The 22747-nt window shown below is 40.5% G+C and overlaps 1 protein-coding gene across 7 annotated transcripts in view; it reads right to left on the minus strand.

Annotated features, from left to right (window-relative positions):
• Nucleotides 1-22747, minus strand: part of NDST2 (N-deacetylase and N-sulfotransferase 2) — a 255524-nt gene that overhangs the window by 29781 nt on the left and 202996 nt on the right. For all 7 annotated transcript variants that reach the window (XM_073596665.1, XM_073596666.1, XM_073596664.1 and 4 more), the window contains 2 exons: nt 18376-18561; nt 16837-16965 (listed from right to left, as the gene is read on the minus strand). In XM_073596665.1, the coding sequence (XP_073452766.1) occupies nt 16837-16965; nt 18376-18561 (315 nt within the window). The remainder of the gene's footprint in view (nt 1-16836; nt 16966-18375; nt 18562-22747) is intronic.

The raw sequence follows: 22747 nt of genomic DNA on the forward strand, positions 1-22747 counted from the left end.
CAAAGAAAGTTCAGACTGACTGAGGACGATTACTCTAGTAAAAGGGTGCTGAAGATTAAGAGAAAACGGATATATAACAAGATACGGCACAAGTATACATCAGAAAGACATGAACTTTTAACCTTATTCCCAGCACTCTTCCTCATGTCACAGGCTAAAATAGGACTGGCTGTAGTCTATTTACCTTAAAATTGAAACCGGAAGGACTGAGACCAAGGCCAACTGTCACAAAAACACTACTCTGTAATTAGTGTATACCATACACAAAACTATTTTAAATCTTACTTCAGGATAACAAAGCAGCATTATATTTTATATTCATGTAAATACAAAAAAGATTCTAACAGCATGCTATCATTTTAGACACCATTTATTCACCTAGGCCATACATCCAAACGGAAGGCTCATCGTTACTATAGCATTACCCGTCTACCTGGGAGGATTTACATATTTTCCAGGTATTTTATGAAAGGGGTTGGTAGATGGGCATCTCTGTTACCATCACAATGCTGCTGCTGTCAGCCTCTCAATCATTTGCACATTTCTTGGCCACAGCTGTTTACATACATGTGATTCCCGCCACAAGAATCCATCGATTTTTGCCACAGGAACCCACTGTAGGCCATAATCGTTTGTGTAAATGCACCCTAAGTTGTACAAAGTGCCAAATTTTACACATAACAATGACGTATACATTTAAGGTGTTTTATCACCCTGTTTCTAGCTAGGTTGTTTCTTAAAACTAAGTCACCCTGATAACAGTTTCAGCCATGTTTGTAAGTGAGGTACCTGACACTGTTATTTATGACGCTGTAAGTGGTGAAGGAATTGTGTCAAAGCTGTACTCTAGGCAGACATAAAGGACCAACGAATGTAGCTCTATAATCCTTAATACATCATTAAATGTATTCTTGAAATGCAAGCAACTGCATTTGAACTGGCATTAGCTTTTTTTCAGTCCCTACAGGGGGCTGGAGTGTGAGAAGCAGTAAAAGGAGCCAATCAGTTCATATGCTGACAAGAAGCATCCCAATAATGAAAGAGATCTTTTTCACCATCCAATCAGAGGCTGGGATGACACAAGCCCAGAGGTAGTGGGTTGATAAATGCCCTTAGCCCGCTGGCCAGCATCTAACAGCAAAGAACAAAAAAAAAGTGGTGGGTGAAATCTTTGGATTAAAGCTGAATGTCCAACTGCAGAAACCGCTGGTTTATTATTGCATCTTTTTTTTCGGTTTTAATATTTTTATTAATAGAATATATCCATAAACAAAAATAAAGGAGGTTCCAGCATTGGTTTGGAAGAGTATACAACATCCACAATATGGATTGCATATAGTAGAAAGGCAGAAAGTCACATTGTAACTGTATTAGTACAAAGTGAAGGACATATTACAACAATCTGCACTGGCAAAGGGCCATGCCCCCTGAGACTACTGTCCTCACATATATCAGAGGCATGTAACCACAATCTGTACAATTGATGCTCAGTTAACCACAGTCTAATGTTCTAATTTACAAATAGACTGCAAAATGGACTGTAAAACCTAAAAGTCTCAGTATGTTCTTCTACATTATGGCATTAATGCAATTTAAAGGGGTTCAGAGTATGTCCTTCAAATCCCCTCAACTAAATAGGAGAGGACACTCCCTCCTCCACAACTGCGGAATTACACAGTCCAAATCCCTTAATCACCAAATCGAGATAGAGAACAAAAAAAGGACAAGAAGAAAAGGAGGGAGGAGGGGGAAGGGGAAAGGACTCTGCACTCTGGTCCACCTTAACCAGGAGGGAACCTAGTCAGGGATAGTCCGGGGATCATTAGTCAATTATCTGTTATTAAATCTTTTGATGGGATATTCATTTAACGCTTATTTTTGCCTGCAGTTTTGCTTTGAATAAGACAGGAAATAGTCTCCAAGGACATCTTAAGATGGAAGAATTCATCAAACCAGGCCCATGTCTTTCCACCCCTTGAGAAGCCAGTGCTAATGTTCCAAATGCTGGCCATACACTAGTAGAGTTTCAAATGAAAATATTCATAGGAACATTTGTAAGAAAATTCTTTGTACATTCAATAAATGGGCTAATGTTTGAAAATATCACTTGCTTTTCACATTTTCGATTTTAAATGAATGTAGTTGCAGACCAAAAACCACATACACGGTCTGAATATTCATTTCGAGAAAAAAATTTCATCCTGCTCCTTCAAATTTTCTCATCTCTGTGGTTGAAAAGGAACGTTGATTTGACCTCACTGATGATTAGAAAATCAAACAAGGTTCTTAAAATGAAAATCTTTGAAAGAAAATCTATAAGTGTATAGCCTGAAGTAGATTGGTGTTTTGCCATTATTGCCTATAACTGCTTATCTGCAAAAATCACATGGAGAATAAAAAACTAGGCAACATCTGCTTCACTGAAGCCATCTAATGAAGATATGGTTCTCTGAATAAGAAAGATTTTGTTTCATAAACAAAGCACATATCGTCAGGAATATTGTTAAAGAACATTGTACTATTTTAGCTGTTCAAACGATTAAAAAAAAAAAAAAAAAAAAAAAAAACGTAGTCAAGTGCACAGCATGCAGAAAAACAAAAAAACGCAACCAGTGTTTTGTGATCACTTTACGAACAAAACTATGGCACATGTGAATGTGTTCTGCCTGAATGCAGTGGTGTAATAAGAAACCACAGGAAGCAATATTCTCTGTCTATAGACTACTGATGGCTAAGGGATTTGCTCATATCATATCTGTCAGCACACTGTGTGCTCATAGACACAACAGGAATCTTCAGTACCAAATTTACATATACTAAGGGCAATCAGGAGGCTGGAACGCACAGTCACACACTTTGCCACAGAATACATCAAGCAAAGCATTTTTTATCTTACCTAATCACATTTCACTTCAAGATTTTACTCCTGCAAAATACTGAACTAGTAGAGCTGCATAACATGATACATCTGTGAAAGGCACGCTTAGCCACACTTTAAAAAAAAATTAAATATGGGGACCCCCTACTTGATGAAATTGCTGAAGTTAAATTATAACTAAACCAAAGGAGAATCATGGTGGATCCATGAGCTGTCTGTAATGGCGCCAAAAGGTGTTAAACAAAAAAAAGTGACTTTTTTTTTACTGTTTTTTGAGTAATAAGAGATAAATAGATTGAGGGAATGAATAGGAGGTTCACGCATCTCATTTAATGTCTTTGCTTAAATATGTATAGATATATAAAGGGAACCGGTTTTGGGCTGCTATTTGAGCGTATTCATTTATGTTATTCATATTTATGCAATTCATATGGATTTTCAATGTTATACTTTTAAATTTTATTGATATTTTTTGTACACACCTAAATACTGCAAAGTAATGGTAAAGATGATTACAATATGTTAATCCACGGCACCAATATTGAAGCGATGATTTGATTTATGTCAACATACACATATAGATTTCAGATGAATTGATAGTTTTCCATCAGACACAGACACAGCACTGATACGCTCTATGTGTGCGGCAGGTGCCAGTATCAACACAGCACACCTGTATGAACTAAAATCAATGGGGTGGCATGGAAGTAGTATATTAAAAGGAGATAGCGTCTTGCCTTACTATAGCAATCCCCCTGGTGAGTAATGTGACGCTGTGACGTAATGCGTAGGGAAGGGGCAGATTTGTGTGACAAGACGCTTTGTATCATCCAAGGAAAGGCACGAATTTACTGCAGTATTGGAGTCATTTGATATATGCTGTATACAGTTGGTGCACTGGAGCATCCAATAAATGTCAGTTTTATGTACAAAAGTTTTAATAAATCATATGTTTTAAAGCATATAATAAAAGCACTATATGGATCTCTTTTCACATATATCGAGCCATTATGGAAGAAGATTGACAGAGCACTAAGGAGGAAAACAACCTGTTAGTCCAGAGTGACTAAAGTTAATTTTGACCAAACTGAATTGTGTGGTCACATTCTTTAAGGTGAGCACATTTCTATAGGGGGGAGCACTGTGGTGAATTCATATTAGGCACATTTTTTTTGAGGATCTGTGAAGATTCAGGAAGTTTTCATCTTTTATTTGGACATTATCAAATCACTGGATATATATTTGAACTATCATAAGAAGATACATTGTTATTAATATCACTGTATTTAATATTGTATTTAACATATCCAGGACATTGGATTGGAGGGGGGGAGACAGACGACGACGCGGAGGGGGGGGGGGAGACAGACGACGACGCGGAGGGGGGGGAGACAGACGACGACGCGGAGGGGGGGAGACAGACGACGACGCGGAGGGGGGGAGACAGACGACGACGCGGAGGGGGGGAGACAGACGACGACGCGGAGGGGGGGGAGACAGACGACGACGCGGAGGGGGGGGAGACAGACGACGACGCGGAGGGGGGGGAGACAGACGACGACGCGGAGGGGGGGAGACAGACGACGACGCGGAGGGGGGGAGACAGACGACGACGCGGAGGGGGGGAGACAGACGACGACGCGGAGGGGGGGAGACAGACGACGACGCGGAGGGGGGGAGACAGACGACGACGCGGAGGGGGGGAGACAGAGGACAATGTGGAGGGGGGGGAACGGGGGAGGATGTCAGTTGCTTTAATGAAATCCATACAGGGAGATCAGCGATTGCAACTCCCCCCACCACCGCACCGATCATCCCCGATTGTCCGGGTATCGGGTCAAGCATCGGAGCATTTGCACGAGTACAAGTTCAAGTGCAAATGCTCGGTATAGGTGCAACCTTAGTTAATTCCAATACATTTCTCCTTTCTAACTCACAATGCACAAAAGTTTTTTAGAAGGGTTGCTATAATCCTTGTGGAGTACATACATGGCATACATTGTAACAATAAACCAATTTCTTGATCCTTGATGGAGAAATTCTACTGACTAATGCAGGCCTTCAAACTATCCTCATGTGGTACAGAGAAGTACCAAGTCCAAATGTTTAGACCTACTCAGAAGGCCATCACTGTGCACAACCTACAGTGGATATAAAAAGTCTACACACCCCTGTTAAAATGTCAGGTTTCTGTGATGTAAAAAAAATGAGACAAAGATCAATAACTTCAGAACTTTTTCCACCTTTAATGTGACCTATAAACTGTACAACTCAGTTGAACAACAAACTGAAATCTTTTAGGTGGAGGGAAGTAAAACTAAAAAACTAAATCAAGATGGTTGCATAAGTGTGCACACCCTAAAACTAATACTTTGTTGAAGCACCTTTTGATTTTATTACAGCACTCAGTCTTTTTGGGTACGAGTATCAGCCTGGCACATCTTGACTTGCAATACAACCCCTGGCAAAATGATGGAATCACCGGTCCCTGAGGATGTTCCTTCAGTTGTTTATTGTTGTAGAAAAAAAGCAGATCACAGACATGGCCAAAAACTAAAGGCATTTCAAATGGCAACTTTCTGGCTTTAAGAAACACTAAAAGAAATCAAGAAAAATAATTGTGGTGGCCAGTAACAGATTTATAGAACAAGCACAGGTAATAAATTATGGACTCACTCAATTCTGAGGAAAAAATTATGGAATCACCCTGTAAATTTTCATTACAAACACTAACACCTGCATCAGATTAAATCTGCTTGTTAGTATGTAGGTAAAAAGGAGTGATCACACCTTGGAGAGCTGTTGCAATAAGTGGACTGACATGAAGCATGGCTCCAACACCAGAGATGTCAATTGAAAAAAAGGAGAGGATTATCAAACTCCTTAAAGAGGGTAAATCATCACGCAGTGTTGCACAAGATGTTGGTTGTTCACAGTCGGCTGTGTCTAAAATATGGACCAAATACAAACATGGGAAGATGGTTAAAGGCAAGCATACTGGTAGACCAAGGAAGACATCAAAGTGTCAAGACAGAAAATTTAAAGCAATATGCCTTGAAAACAGAAAATGTACAACAAACAAATGAGGAACAAATGGGAGGAAACTGGAGTCAACATCTGTGACCGAACTGTAAGAAACCGCCTAAAGGAAATGGGATTTACATACAGAAAAGCTAAAAGAAAGGCATCTCTAACACCTAAACACAAAAAAAAACAAGGTTACAATGGGCTAAGGAAAGGCAATCGTGGACTGTGGATGATTGGATGAAAGTCATATTCAGTGATTAATCTCGAATCTGCATTGGGCAAGGTGATGATGCTGGTACTTTTGTTTGGTGCTGTTCCAATGAGATTTATGCAGACGACTGTCTGAAGAAAACATGCAAATTTCCACAGTCAATTATGATATGGGGCTGCATGTCAGGTAAAGGCACTGGGGAGATGGCTGTCATTAAATCTTCAATAAATGCACAGGTTTACATTGAAATTTTGGACACTTTTCTTATCCCATCTATTGAAAGGATGTTTGGGGATGATGAAATCATTTATCAAGATGATAATGCATCTTGCCATAGAGCAAAAACTGTGAAAAAATTCCTTGAAGAAAGACACAAGGTCAATGTCATGGCCTGCAAACAGTCCAGATCTCAATCCAATTGAAAATCTGTGGTGGAAGTTAAAGAAAATGGTCCATGACAAGGCTCCAACCTGCAAAGATGATTTGGCAACAACAATCAGAGAAGGCTGGAGCCAGATTGATGAAGAGTACTGTTTATCACTCATTAAGTCAATGCCTCAGAGACTGCAGTTATAAAAGCCAGAGGTGGTGCAACAAAGTACTAGTGATGTGTTGGAGTGTTATTTTGTTCGTTTGTTTTTCATGACTCCATATTTTTTTCCTCAGAGTTGAGTGATTTCATAATTTATTCCCTGTGCTTGTTCTATAAATCTAACCGTTACTGGCCACCACAATTATTTTTCTTGATTTCTTTTAGTGTTTCTTAAGCCAGAAAGTTGCCATTTGAAATGCCTTTAGTTTTTGGCCATGTCTGTGATCTGCTTTTTTTCTACAACAATAAACAACTGAAGGAACATCCTCAGGGACTGGTGAGTCCATCATTTTTGCCAGGGGTTGTATTTGCCCACTCTTTGCAAACACACTCCAAATATGTAAGATTGCAAGGGCATCGCCTGTGCACAGCCCTCTTCAGATCACCAACAGATTTTCAATCATATTCAGGTCTGGGCCATTCCAAAACTTTAATCTTCTTCTGGTGAAGCCATTCCTTTGTTGATTTAGATGTATGCTTTGGGTCGTTGTCATGCTGAAAGATGAAGTTCCACTTTATGTTCAGCTTTCTAGCAGAAGCCTGAAGGTTTTGTGCGAATATTGACTGGTATTTGGAACGGTTCATAATTCCCTCTACCTTGACTAAGGCCCCTGCTGTTCCAGCTGAAGAAAAAAAGCCCCAAAGCATGATGCTGCCACCACCATGCTTCACTGTGGGTATGGTGTTCTTTTGGTGATGGTCAGTGTTTTTGCGCCAAACATATCTTTTTGAATTATGGCCAAAAAGTTCAACATTGGTTTGGTCCATAACACATTTTCCCACATGCTTTTGGGAGACTTCAGAGGTGTTTTTTCAAAATTTTGCCGGGCTTGGAGGTTTTCTTTCATAAGAAAAGCCTCCCGTCTTGCCACTCCACCCCATAGCCCAGACATATGAAGAATACGGGAGATTGTTGTCACGTGTACTACACAGCCAGTACATGCAAGATATTGCTGAAGCTCAATTAATGTTACTGTAGGCCTCTTGGCAGCCTCCCTGACCAGTTTTCTTCTCAATTTTGGAGGGATCTCCAGTTCTTGGTAATGTCAATGTTGTGACATTTTCTCCACTTGATGACTGCCTTCACTGTGTTCCATAGTTATATCTAATGCCTTGGAAATTCTTTTGTACCGTTCTCCTGAATGATACCTTTTAACAATGAGATCCCTCTAATGCTTTGGAAGCTCTCTGCGGACCATGGCTTTTGCTGTAGGATGCAACTACGAAAATGTTAGAAAAGGCCTACTAGAACAGCTGAACTTTTTTTGGGGGGATAATCAGAGGCACATTAGATGATGGCAGGTGTGTACTGACTCCTATTTAACATGAGTTTGAATGTGATTGCTTAATTCTGAACACAGCTACAGCCCCAGTTATAAGAGGGTGTGCACACTTATGCAACCAAATTATTTTAGTTTTGTATTTTTGCTTTCCTCCCCTTATAGATTTCAGTTTGTTTTTCAATTGAGTTGTACAGTTTATAGGTCACATTATTGGTGGAAAAAGTTCTGAAATGATTTATCTTTGCCCCATTTTTTTACATCACAGAAACCTGACAATTTAACAGGGGTCTGTAGACTTTTTCTATCCACTGTATCTATTCCTCTCAACACATTACGCTTATATGCACATAACTTACATAAGTGGGAAGGCCCAAAACGTATGATTCACAAAGCAGACTACTCTTTCAGCGGGGTCAGCAGTCTTAGAGATTCAATGCTCAGAGGAAGCTAAAAATATGTACTTTCAGTATTATGTAAATGCCTTAAGTTATCCCATTAATTTTTTTCGTTAACAAGCTTCTTTTCCACCTTTTTATTCTAACACAATCAGATCAAAAACAGAGTTAAATGGAATTTTCTAACAATGATTTCTTCAATAGTCAATTCACTTCTTTAACATAATGTGCTTCACACAGCACCACAGTGCTTTCCCTTTTATCACTGGGTTTAATTACAATGTTGGATCACTTCTCATTCACCTTTCATCAGGTTGCCACTCCTATATATATATATATCTTCTAATTAATTTATAGTGATTCTTTTACCAAAGCTTTAAGATAAGTCTATATATATAATGGCTTTAGGATGGAAGTCTGAATTACAACAATTCCAAGGATTTCAATCCTTCAAAAACACATTTAGTACTTAACAAAAGAGTATATAAAATACACTATAGAAAACTAATACAATATAGCTGCCAATTAACCACTTCAATACCAGGCACTTAGATACCTTCCCGCCCAGGCCAATTTTCAGCTTTCAGCTCTTTCGCAATTTGAATGACAATTGCGCGGTCATGCTACACTGTACCCAAACAAATTTTTTATCATTTTGTTCCCACAAATAGAGCTTTCTTTTGGTGGTATTTGATCACCTCTGCGTTTTTTATTTTTTGTGCAACAAATAAAAAAAAGACCGAAAATTTCGAAAAAAAACAAGTTTTTCTTTGTTTCTGTTAAAATTTTTTGTAAATAAGTAAGTTTTCTCCTTCAATGACGGGCACTGATATGGCTGCACTGACGGGCACTGATATGGCTGCACTGACGGGCACTGATATGGCGGCACTGATGGGCACCGATGAGGTGGCACCAATGAGGTGGCACTGATAGGCGGCACTGATATGCGGCACCGATGGGCACTCATAGGCGGCACCGATGGGTACATATGGGTGGCACTGATGGGTACTACCGATGGGTACTTATGGGTGGCACCGATGTGTGGCACTGGTGGGCACCGATGGGCAATGACAGGTGGCACCGATTAAATATATTGGGGGCATTGCTGGGCAGATCTGGAACATAATGGTGCCAATCAGTGCCCATTTGTGGGCACTGATTGGCACAGGAAGCGCACATTGAGCACATGTGGATGGCCATGGGGTACATACCTGGCCATCCACATGTTGCCCTTTCCCTGGTGGTCCTAGTGGTGATCTGAGGGGGGCTGCGCTGATAAACAATCAGCGCAGACCCCCCCTGTCAGGAGAACCGCCGATCGGCTCTCCTCTACTTGCGTCTGTCAGACGCGAGTGAGGAAAAGCCGATCAACGGCTCTTCCCATTGACAGCGTGATCAGCCATGATTGGACACGGCTGATCACGTGGTAAAGAGCCTCCGCCGCGGGCACGCGGCGGCATGTTATCCTGCTGGACGTCATATGACGTCCAGTCAGGATAACGGAACCACTTCCCGGACGTCAATCCGCTATAGGGCGGGCGGGACGTGGTTAAATAAAACTGTGAAAAATCATGTTCATTTCTATTTCCACTTAAAGTAGATGACTTTATCAGTGGGAGATTGGCTCACCTAGAAACCACAGTATCTAAGGACACTTAAATTTAAAGAAGAACTCCACACACTGTAAAATCTCTAGATGGCCAAAAAACTCTGCGGATACTTGACACCTATATGAGCATGTCTGACATCCCATTCCAAAACCACTGACATAATTTGAAGTTGCATCCAAGTATTTTTATTTAACCTTGTGAGGCAGAAATGTAACGCATATAATTAATCAGTTAAATTTAACATAGACTGCAGGTGCACCTAGGTCCCACAGCACTGCATCAGCTTATAGTTTATTCATATACACAAACACACTGCAACATGACTGACAATTCAGAAATGCTAGGCTATGGTGCCTTTTTATTTTAATAACAAGACACACAGAGCATACAAAATATAGTGTGAGGTTAACAAATCAGCATGTGTTACCACATTTGACAAGGATCCAAGAAGCGCTCAAGTTAGAGTAATTAGAGACAGTGCCTCTATATGTCTTATACATTTTTGATATGGGGGAAGAGAAAATAAAAAAAAAGGGATGGGAACGAGGTTTTACATTTTGCCAACTATGTGTTGTAGAGAGAAGGCATGGCAGTGTTCTTATTATATATTAACACACACACACACACACACACACACATACATACATACATACAACAAGGTGGGCTGGTTAATATACAAAAATCTATCAAAAGGAAAGCAGTTGTGCGAGTCTAATACTGGCCAAGAGGGATAGGAATAGGAAAGCCTAAAAACAGAGGGGTGCAAAGTTGTAGAAATGTGTGCTTGTGTAAGGTGACAGACAAGAGTAGAGGGGGGGGGGATAGAGGGGCACAGAAGAGTGTCAAGGGGATGGGGTAAAAGAGAGAGTAGAATCCATTCTAGAGAGAGTCAAGGACAGGTACAGTTGTACTCTAAGGCTGCTTTCACACTGGGGCGTTGGAGGCGTCGGCGGTAAAGCACCGTTATTTTTAGCGGCGCTATTCGGTCGCTAGCTGTGCGCTTTTAACCCCCGCTAGCAGCCGGAAGAGGGTTAAAACAGCCGTCAAAGCGTCGGCGTTTGCCCAATAATTTCAATGGGCAGGGGCGCTCCTACAGTGCTGCAAAGATGCTGCTTGCAGGACTTTTTTTTACTGTCCTGTGTGCGCACCACTCCAGTGTGAAAGCCCTCGGGCTTTCACACTGGAGTGAGAAGAGAGGCTCTTTACAGGTGCTATGCAGGCGCTATTTTTAGCGATGCAGCGCCTCAGTGTGAACACAGTCTTAAGGAGACAGTGTGGTCAATTCATTTTTTTAATTGGCCAGACCGTAAAATTCATTGATTTCTACTAAAGCAGGGCAATTTCCTGTATGGAGGTCTCTGGTTTCTTGGAAGGCTAAAGGGTAAAGATTACAGGTTAAGTATGAGGCTTTTTAATACATAGGAACCTGCACTGTATTTGCAAAAAGGTGGTGTTAGATTATGGTAGATACTTTTTTTTCTATGCTTGGATTAATAACTTGCCATGCATAATTGACGTTTACATTCCTCCGCCATACATATCGGAGGAGTTAGAATGCTTTATACAATTCCGGATGGGTAAACAAAGCGTACTTACATTATTAATAGGGGATTCTAACACTGATGTACCCCGCTGGTTGATGGACTCCAAACCCCAACCATTTCAACTTCATCCAGCTCTTCAACATTTGCTAAAATGATCGCGGAACTGGGTTTAATAGATCTTTAGTGGTCTTGTCGCCCTGTTGATTCTGTTCTCATGTTTTTCTAAAACCTTTATGATCCTATCCAGAATTGAGAAGGCCTTAGCAATAGTTAATTTGTCTCCACAGCGTCGGAATGTAATTTTCTATTGTGTGGTCTTTCAGATCATTCTCCTTTGCGAATAATGGATGAGTGTAAACAACCCAAATCGTTAGGCTGGAAATTTAACTCCTGGCTTACATTTTTCCCAAAGCCTGACTCGGTTTTGTTTATGTTAGATGAATTTACTTTAACCACTTAAGGACCAGCCTCGTTTTGGATTTTAGGTGTTTACATGTTTAAAACAGGTTTTTCTGCTAGAAAATGACTTAGAACCCCCAAACATTATATATGGTTTTTCTTCTAACACCCTAGAGAATACAATGGCGGTCATTGCAATACTTTTTTTTTTGCACCGTATTTGCGCAGCGGTCTTAGCGCACTTTTTTTTGGAAAAAATTCACTTTTTTGAATAAAAAAATAAAACAGTAAAGTTATCCCAATTTTTTTTTATATTGTGAAATATAATGTTACGCCAAGTAAATACCCAACAGATACCCAACATGTCACGCTTGAAAATTGCGCCCGCTCGTGGAATGGCGTCAAACTTTTACCCTCAAAAATCTCCATAGGCGACGTTTAAAAAATTCTACAGGTTGCATATTTTGCGCTACAGAGGAGGTCTAGGGCTAGAATTATTGCTCTCGCTCTACCGGTCGCGGCGATACCTCACATGTGTGGTTTGACCACCGTTTTCATATGCGGGCGCTACTCGCGTATGCGTTCGCTTCTGTGCGCGAGCTCGTCGGGACAGGGGGGTTTTAAAAATGTTTTTTTTTATTTTTATTATTTATTTTACAATATTTTATTTATTTTTACACTGTTTAAAAAAAAAAAAAAAATTGTGTCACTTTTATTCCTATTACAAGGAATGTAAACATCCCTTGTAATAGAAAAAAGCATGGCAGGACCTCTTAAATATGAGATCTGGGGTCAAAAAGACCTCAGATCTCATATTTACACTAAAATGCAATAAAAAAAAAAAAAAAAAAAAAAAAAAAGTCATTTAGAAAAATGACATTTGAAAAAATATGCCTTTAAGAGGCGTGGACGGAAGTGACGTTTTGACGTCGCTTCTGCCCAGCAGTGTCATGGAGATGAGTGAGCGCCATCTTGGCCTCACTCTTCTCCAGACACACCACGGCACAGGACGCGATCGCCTCCGCCGCTACCGATGGCTCTGGTAAGCCGCGGAGGGCACCGGATCGCGGCGGGAGGGGGGGCCCCTCTCCCGCCACCGATAAAAGTGATCTCGCGGCGAATCCGCCGTAGGGACCACTTCTATCTGAAAGCCGGCCGCCGCACGAAAACGGGGATACCGGGGTTATGGCAGCTAGCTGCTGCCATAACAACGATATCCCCGTTCAAACTTAGGACGTACATAGTCGTGCGGCGGTCGGGAAGTGGTTAATAGGGATTCTGCCTTGATTACAGTTGGTATTCCCTTAAAATGATTGTAAACCCTTACATATGAACAGTAAATTGACTGGCCTCAAGTGATACACAAAGATGAAACAAATCCTCCTACGTTTTACCTATTTATCTGCAGTCTTCTCTATATCTGTTCAAAGTTCAGAATTTATAGGGCTTGTCTGAGCCGTCAGAAAGCAACGGCGGAGTGCTGAAGTTACATTCTGCAGAGCTCAGTGAGGAGAGCTCAGAGTTGACTGAGGGGAAACACCCCCCTTCACACAGCACAATCAGCTGGAGATCCCTGCTGTGTCACCTTTTTTCTCAAACTGACAGAAAACAGAAGTGAACTAATGCTAAACGCAAAGGAACAAAGCAGCAGACAAAAATTATACTTGGGGGTTGATGTACCATAACTGCAGAGTGCAAAATCTGGTGCAGCTGCACCAGATTTTGCACTCTCCAGTTTTGGTAAATCAATCCCTTAGTGCTTTTAGATAAGACAATTACACACTACAGAGAAATAGGCTTTGTTCATATTTCATGTCTAAGGTTTACAACCACTTAAACTTTATGAGGTGCCTTCTTATTAAAGAGAGATATCTCAAGGTAAAGCTAAGTCTAAACAATGGGAATCTGACTTAGGTGCAGTTTCTAAAGCGGTACTAAAGCTAAATTACATCAAAACACAAAATGCATTAAGGAATAGATCCTTCATGAAGGCAGAACAGATGAGCTTTTTTTGTTAATTGTAAACACTTTACGAAAAGGGAACAAGTGATACATTTACTAGCCCAGGTCATAAGCAACCAGAAGGAAGCCTCTTATGCGGGGGTCCACCTATCTATCGTTTTTTTTTTGAGTTCATTCACAAACTTTTCTTCTCAGCATTACATACTCACATATTGTGTGTAATATGTCCGCCTGTGTCAGAATTCGTCGGAAAGAATAACTTATATTATTCACTGCAGGCGGTTTCCATCTTCATTGTGGGCATTTGAAGCCCACAAGCATTTATTTCCTGGATGTGGTGAATGCTGTGCTCCCAGCATTCACCGCTCGTTCCCGCACATGCTCAGTGGCATCCTGGGAAGCCTGAGACTAGCTCCCAGGAGTCTGGGAGAGGCTAGAAACACGCCTACTCCCACGGGAGGAGAACCAGGAAGTGCAAAGAAGAATAGAAAAATAAAAGGTAATTACGGCGATTTAAATTTTTTTAAACGGCATGTCAGCATCTAGGCAAGGAAGAGAATACATACAGATATTGTTCAAAATTTGGGTGGAACTCCGCTTTAAGCACCTTAAATCCTCAACTGGTGATTTATTTATTTCCATAGGTATATTGAGTTTTACCCTATCTATCGTAAGTTGTACACATCTTTGGTTAATTATGATCTTTCCAATCTGCTTGGCTTTTTGGGTATGGTTTCCTTCCCCAGCTCTTGAGTCAGGGGAAAGAGGGATGCTTTTGAGACTCCTGTCTCTTTAACTGAACTTGCTGAACTTCTGAAATCTTTACTTGCTACTAAAACTCAAGGCGCTGATGGATTACCAGTGGAATTGTATAAAAAAAAAAAAAAAAAAAAATACAACAGTGCCTAACTTCCAATGTTGTTGAAGACGTTCAACATGGCCTCCATTATAGGTCAGCTTCCAGCTCCTACCCTGCTTCCCCGAAAATAAGACCTAGCGTGATTGTCGGTGATGATTGCAAAATAAGCCCTACCCTCCAAATAAGCCCTACCCTGTTTCCCTGAAAATAAGCCCTACCCTGAAAAGAAGACCTACAAGGACTTTAACTAGGGCTTATTTGGGGGGGGGGGGGGGTAGGACTTATATTGCAGCCATCACAGACAATCACGCTAGGTCTTATTTTCGGGGAAACAGGGTATGTATCAGGCCAATTTTACTTTAATTATCAAAACAGGTAAAATGCAACTCTGCCCACTTTTTACAGGCCTATTTAGCCACTCAGTGTGGACACCAAGCTCTCGGCAAAGGGTTCTTGCCAATTGCTTGTCACTATATATGAATAATTTGATTCATGAGGACCAGTTTGGATTTGGAAGCTACCTTCATTAATGTCCATAGAGTTTTTCTTAACATTGAACATCTAGCAGTTTAACCAGGAAAGAGAGCTAATCATTCCATGCAGCAAAGGCCTTCAACGCTGTCAAATGGCCCTTTTTTATGGGAGGTACTGCGTTTTGTAATAGGGCTCAAATCTATAAATTGGTTTACATATCGTACTCCAATTCATCTGTGTATATAACTGTTAATGAGCAATGTGCCACCTCTTCATCTTACTCATGGTACAAGACACAGCCTCTGGCACTCGCAGTGCCTAAGTCTCTTGATATTGTTGGCTTTAAGCAGGTTTTAGTGGAGGAAAAATATTGTATGCTGATGATACTTTTTTGATCTACACTATTGGAAGCATTCCCTTTCTGTCATACCACCCGGATGAGAGATTGCCCTGCTGTCCAGTTGGGTCTCTTTTCAGATCCAGTCTTGGTGTTCTTCCCATTGGAGGCTCGTTTGGTGGCCATCCTTAATGTTGGTGGAGCCTTTGGATCCCTTGAAGTTCCGTGTAATCGCTGATACCTTCACCCATGCCTATAAGACTCTTTGTCGCTGACACTTGAGTCCACCAGCTCTGGTAAGAGTACATATACCTCTTCATTTTATTGATGAAGTACCATCTTGATGTCTTTCTGGCTGGACAGTGTCAGCACAACACGTTCCTGTTCCACCATCTTTTTGCGGATAATATATAGGCCATCTCTAAACAGATTTAGTTCATCTATTGGACATTTTTCACATTTGTCCTTTTATACTTGTCACTTGAACATTTGACCCTTTGCACGGTTTTATTTGAAAATTTATGTGCACATGTACTCGCGCTACATTCACCATTTATGCTTTATAGGTAAATATCTTTGCAATGCTGGCTGGCAAGCGCCTCCTGTTTTTGGCAAATCCACTGATGGCTAGGAAATGGCTTATGCCACATTGAAAGATTGACTTAAAGTAATTACTGCTCTTCATTGGGAAAAAACTGTTGTATCAAAAAAAGAGGATGTCTTAATTAATTTGAAAAATGTGGCTGGCCTAGTTAAATGCATCCCAGGTTGCCCCTATGGAATTTGAGATCGGTTATTATGGCAATACTTTAATTATACTTATAGTTATATATGAATATTGCTCTTGCAGGCTCCTTTGATAAGGTGTGTGTTTGTATGCTTTTTCCTTACTGTAATTAGTTCATGTATGTATCGTGTCCTATGTATTTGTGTGTAAGAAAACGGTTTTTCAATAAAAAATATTACATTTGAAGTAGTCTTTTGAGACGCACCCAGTCTTTCGAAAGATGGTTGCAGTACCAATCTAAGGGGCTTGCAATAACGCAGGGTGTTATAACATCCTATATTAGGAAGGCCAAGGTCTCCCAATATCTTAGGGGCTGTCATATAGTAAATATTTGACGCCTTTGTATGGTACATAATTTGAACAGCCTGTTTAACAGACACACTGGTAAACGAATGGCACAAAATGAAGATCCCGGATCATTAGGGCTTTCTAGAACCTTCAGATTTTATTTCACTGTAATTTGATTCTACTGACTTACTGGGTTAAGGAGGACAGTCAGGAAAAGTTCACCACCACGAATGGACTTATCCAGCTCTTTTGATCCTCCTGGATATTCATTGTAGAATATTGTGTGAGTGAACAGTCCACAGGTCTGCCTTGGTAACACCTATACACAAAGAAAACCCATGCATATTGTCATATTAGCAATATTAAAGCAGAACTACAGTATACAGAATTATATATTTGTATGTGTGTTGCGGTGTGAACAAGGCACACTGTTTTCAATGTGCCCTTGCAGTGACCCATGTTTATCCAGTGCAGAAAACAGATTATTGGACATTGTATGAACAAACTCTTACTGGTTCACAGATATGTTCAATAGGAATTTATTAAACTAGAAGTGACCATAGAGGCTGTATATATTTTTGCATATTCCATCACATATCTGTTATCCTTTGGTATCACAGGACTATACAACCTGCCTCCAGCTTCACCAAATATCATTAATGCTGCTATCTCCTTTATGGAACAATACCCCAAAGCATGTACACTTTGTAAGGGGGGGACTTTAAAATATTAAACCCAGTCCTTGATAGACATAGCAGTTCCATTGTCACCCCCCCCCCCCCCCCCCCCCATTAAAAACATGCACTAATACCTTCCCTAACTGCAAAAGCTTGAGCTGGGTTGGATAGATTTTTGGCGACACTCATTCCCAGAAAGGTTTTCTCATGCTTTATCCTGATAGAGAGGAATTCTCTCCACGCTAACTACTAGACTATACAGTCAAGCAACAACTATCTACCTCTATTATTAAAAACACTACAGAAGGCAATATTTCTTCCAATAGTGATGATATAATAAACAGCTTTTCTGAATTCCACAAACAGTGTATACATTTCTATGCTTAGCAAAATGCATCATAAAATACATTTATATTTTGGGGTCCTAAATTTTCCTCAGTTGCCCACAGCCCATGCACAGATGCTGAAATCATGGAGGATGAGATTAAACGGGCTGTTTCAGCAATAGCCCCAGACCCAGAAAGAGTGCCGTCAAAAGTGTAAAAAAGGTTCCCATCAAGCACCAGATTGGATAGATAAAAGGTGAGGTTTTGCTTTATTGATAACACTTAACAGGGAAAAGGAAAAAAAAAAAACACAGAAGAAGGGCAGAGGTTGATCCTCATTTACACAAGTCACATGATTGAATCTCTTACTGGGAAACTTGCTCAACGAAAGCCGTCTGGATGTAGGCGTTATGGGTGTGGGTTTAAAAGCAAAATTTTTTTAAGCCGCCTCCTAACCTCCCTATGGAGTTTACCAGTAGACTGGATCTCATCCCATTTGGAGACGTCCAACACATTTGATGACTTCAACACCGTTTGTTAACTTTAGTGAAAAAGTTGCAAAATCTAGCAGCAGATAACATCATGAGAATAAAGTTGGGAGAAAAATGTATTGCATGCATCCAAAAATTCCCTGCTTTCATTGCGAGTCTAGATGACAAGCCGATATCACAAATACCCATATGGACTGTGGCTACCCAAAGTATGTTAGGAAATGGTTAATCTTACCATGATGTTGTTGTGTACAAATCCTCTGCGATAGCGAGCTGGTCTAAGGTGAGGGTACTCTTCTGTGCTAGTAACCTGGATATTCCATACAGATTTCCAAGCTTCATATAGTTGGCTGTGTATGGGGTACACACCAGAATGATGAGGTGCGACTGCATATCCCAAATCTATGGGGATACCATGTTCCTACAAAAAATATATAAAATGTTATCAGGATTATATATACACTCATACACAAAACACAGCAGATACTCTGGGACGAAAAAAACAAAACAAAACATTGCATTAGGTGCAAACACAGTTATGCCAAACATATCATTGGCTAGCCAACATAACTAATACAAATATTTGATAGTATGAGGGTTAGTTTTTCGATGCAATGATAGTCGGCAACAAAACTGCTGTGACAATCAGTTTGCTGATGAGGAAAAATTAGGGTCTGTGCACCAAAGGTATGTGTTATAATAGACACAAAACATACAAAAAATGCAAATAGCCACACACATTTTATATATGCATTAAATATACAGTTGTGCTGTATATATTATGAGCACAACTGTACATACATACACACACATACAGTTGTGCTCATAGTTTTACATACCCAGGAAGAATTTATGATTTCTTGGCCATTTTTCAGAGAATATGAATGATAACACAAAAATGTTTCTTTTACTCATGGTTAGTGTTTGGCTGAAGCCATTTATTATCAATCAACTGTGTTTACTCTTTTTAAATCATAATGACAACAAAACTACCCAAATGAACCTGACCAAAAGTTTAGCCCAGTTCTTAATACTGTGTATTGCCCCCTTTAACATCAATGACAGCTTGAAGTCTTTTGTGGATGAAGCTTCTCAGATGGTAAAGCTGCCCATTCCTCTTGGCAAAAAGCCTCCAGTTCTTGGGCTGTCTTGCATGAACTGCATGTTCGAGATCTCCCCAGAGTGGCTCAATGATATTGAGGTCAGGAGACTGAGATGGTCACTCAAGAACCTTCACTTTATTCTGCTGTAGCCAATGATGGGTCGACTTGGCCTTGTGTTTTGAATCATTGTCATGTTGGAATGTCCAAATACGTCCCATGCACAGCTTCCTGGCTGATGAATGCAAAATGTTCCTCCAGTATTTTTGGATAACATACTGCATTTATCTTGCCAACAATTTTGACCAAATTTCCTGTGCCTTTTAGCGCACACATCCCAAAAACAGATCCACCTCTGTACCTTTCATCATAGGCCTTGTTGACTCCTCTCCAAATGTAGAGTTTATGGTTATAGCCAAAAAGCTCAATTTTGGTCTCATCACTCTAAATGACTTTGTGCCAGAAGGTTGGAGGCATGTCTCTGTGCTGTTTGGCGTACTGTAAGTGGGGATACTTTGTGGCATTTGCGTAGTAATGGCTTTCTTCTGGTGACTCGACAATGCAGCCCCATCTTTAAGTGCCTCCTTATTGTGCACCTTGAAACAGCCACACGTTTTTAGAGAGTCTGTATTTCACCTGAAGTTATTTGTGGGTTTTTTGTTTGCATCCCGAACAATTTTCCTGGCAGTTGTGGATGAAACTTTAGTTGGTCTACTTGACTCTGATTTGGTTTCAACAGAATCCCATGATTCGGACTCCAAAAACATCAGTGCAGCACTGGATGAAAGATGCAAGGGTCTGTCAGTCCAGAAACGCACTGACCTTTTATATACACACACACACACTAATTACAAGCAAACAGATCACAGGTGAGGATGGTTACCTTTAATAGCCACTCAAACCCCTTTGTGTCAGCTTGTGTGCATGTTATCAGGCCAAAATCACCAGGGTATGTAAACTTTTGATCAGGGTCATTTGGGTAGTTTCTGTTGCCATTATGATTTAAAAAAAAAAAAAAAAAAAAGTAAACACAGTTGATTGATAATAAATGGCTTCAGCCAAACTAACCACGAGTGAAACAAATGTTTTTGTGTTATTCATATTTTCTGAAAAATGGCCAAGAAATCATAAATTCTGCCAGGGTATATAAACTTATGAGCACAACTGTGCATACATACACATGAAAAAAATACTGTTTATTAAGAATGCTTTCAGAAATATAAGTGTTAATATTTTATCCTGGTAGAGGAATTCTCTCTACTATTTGGTGTGATCACCCTTTGCCTTCAACACCGCATCAACTCTTCTTGGTACACTTGCACGCAGTTTTTGAAGGAACTCGGCAAGTTGGTTGTTCCAAACATCTTGAACAACTAACTACAGATCTTCTGTGGATGTAGACTACCTCAAATCCTTCTGTTTGTTCATGTAGTCTTCATTCAGACTCTATAATGTTGAGATCAGGACTCTATGGGGGGTACACCATCACTTCCAGGACTCCTTGTTCTTTATGCTGAAGATAGTTCTTAATGACATTAGCTGTATGTTTGGAGTCGCTGACCTGCTGCAGAATAAATTTGGGTTAAAATCACACGCCTCCCTGATGGAATGGCATGATGCGTAGGCATGATGGATAATTATCTGCCTGTATTTTTCAGCATTGAGGACACCATTGATCCTGACCAAATCTCAGACTGGTCTGGAGTGGTAAGTGGGGTACCCCAAGGCTCTGTCTTGGGGCCAATTCTGTTTAACTTATTCATAAATTATATAGAGGTTGGTATAAATGGCTCGATCTCTGTTTTTGCGGACAACACAAAAATAAACAGGGCAATAACTTCACATCAGGATACATAAATTATACAGGAAGACCTGAATACAATAATGGGGTGGGCAACTACATGGCAAATGAGGTTTAATGTTGAAAAATGTAAAGTAATGCACTTGGGGGCTAAAAATATAAACGCAAACAACTCACTAGGGGGAAAACCTCTGGGGGATGGAAAAATATCTGGGGGGCCTGGTAGAAGACAGACTAAGCAATAGCATGCAATGTAAAGCTGCAGCAAGCAAAGCCAGCGGGTTATTAGCTTGAATGAAAAAGGGAATTTACTCCAGAGCTAAAATGATAATCCTGCCACTTTAAAAAACTCTGGTTCGACCACATCCGGAGTACTTCGCCCAGTTCTGGTCACCAATCCTCAGGAAGGATGAGCTGGAGAGAGTTTAGAAGTGGTCAATTAAAGGAATAAGCGGATTGGAGGACCTCAATTATGAGGAACTAAAACGTATTCTTGCTGGAGGAGAGACGCTTGAGGGGAGATATGGTAGCAGTATACAAATACCTCAATAGTGATCCCAGCGTAGAAAGAAAACTTTTCAGTCTCAGGGAGTGTAAGAGGACACAGGGCTACACAATGAAATTGGAGGAGAAGCGGTTTAATGTTAAGCTGCTTAGGGGGTTTTTCACTGTCAGGGCAATAAGGATGTGGAACTCTCTTCCACAGTTGGTGGTGTTAGCGGGGAGTATTGATATATTTAAGAGACGCTTGGACATGCATCTTTGTGAACACAACATACAGGGATATGGAAAATGATTAACATTGACACACATACACAGGTTGAACTGAATGGACTATTGTCTTTATTCAACCTTAAATCTCAAACTCCATTTGCAGAAACTTGCAAGGAACCTCACTGCTTCACTGTTGCCTGCAGACTCCCATCAGTGTACTGCTCCCCGGCCCTTTGAGAACAAATTGCCTCCTGCTGCAGCCAAACATTTCATATTTTGACTCAGTTGCGAGCACCTGCCACCATTTTTCTGCACCCCAGTTCCTGTGTTTTTGTGCATGTGACATGGAAACAAGGCTAAGCAACTCAACTCTGCATGAAAACATAGGAACTGGGGTTATGATTGACAAGTTTAACATTTTTATATAAATATTTGTACATTAATGAACTGAACCAAGCACCCCTGGCGACCTCTCATTATGCTGCTTCTGCATGTCTTGACTGATGATTCCCCATGAAATATGAAATTCTGACAAGGCAAGCAGAAGAGTAACCAGAGAAAGGAGGGATTTGGTGGAGTATCACTTCAGGACACCATGTCTTCCCAATGTGGCTGTTAACATAAGCATAATTTAACACGCATATGGTCACACAATTCACCTGAGTTGAACCCAATCAGTTTTAAGTGCAAGTCTTCTTTTGAAACAAAGCAATTCCCCTTGTGTGCACTATATTTCGCTATGCACAGGACAGAAATATTTACACTCTTATCTACAGAAGAAAAGAACGCAAGGTAAAAGGTTTGGGGACTGCTCAGTACAGTTTATAACCAGCAGCTTGATGTCCTTAACTTGATGCTAAGCTGCTAACGGATGGCAAGTATGAATCATGCAATACTGAGCAAACAGCTATCTACAGAAGGCTGCATGGTCTATTCAAGGCAAATGATAAATGACCTTACAGCTGTCTGTCCTTATTTCAACATTGTGACCA

Source organism: Aquarana catesbeiana, linkage group LG08, assembly GCF_042186555.1.
Source record: "Aquarana catesbeiana isolate 2022-GZ linkage group LG08, ASM4218655v1, whole genome shotgun sequence".
Classification (NCBI taxonomy): Eukaryota; Metazoa; Chordata; class Amphibia; order Anura; family Ranidae; genus Aquarana; species Aquarana catesbeiana.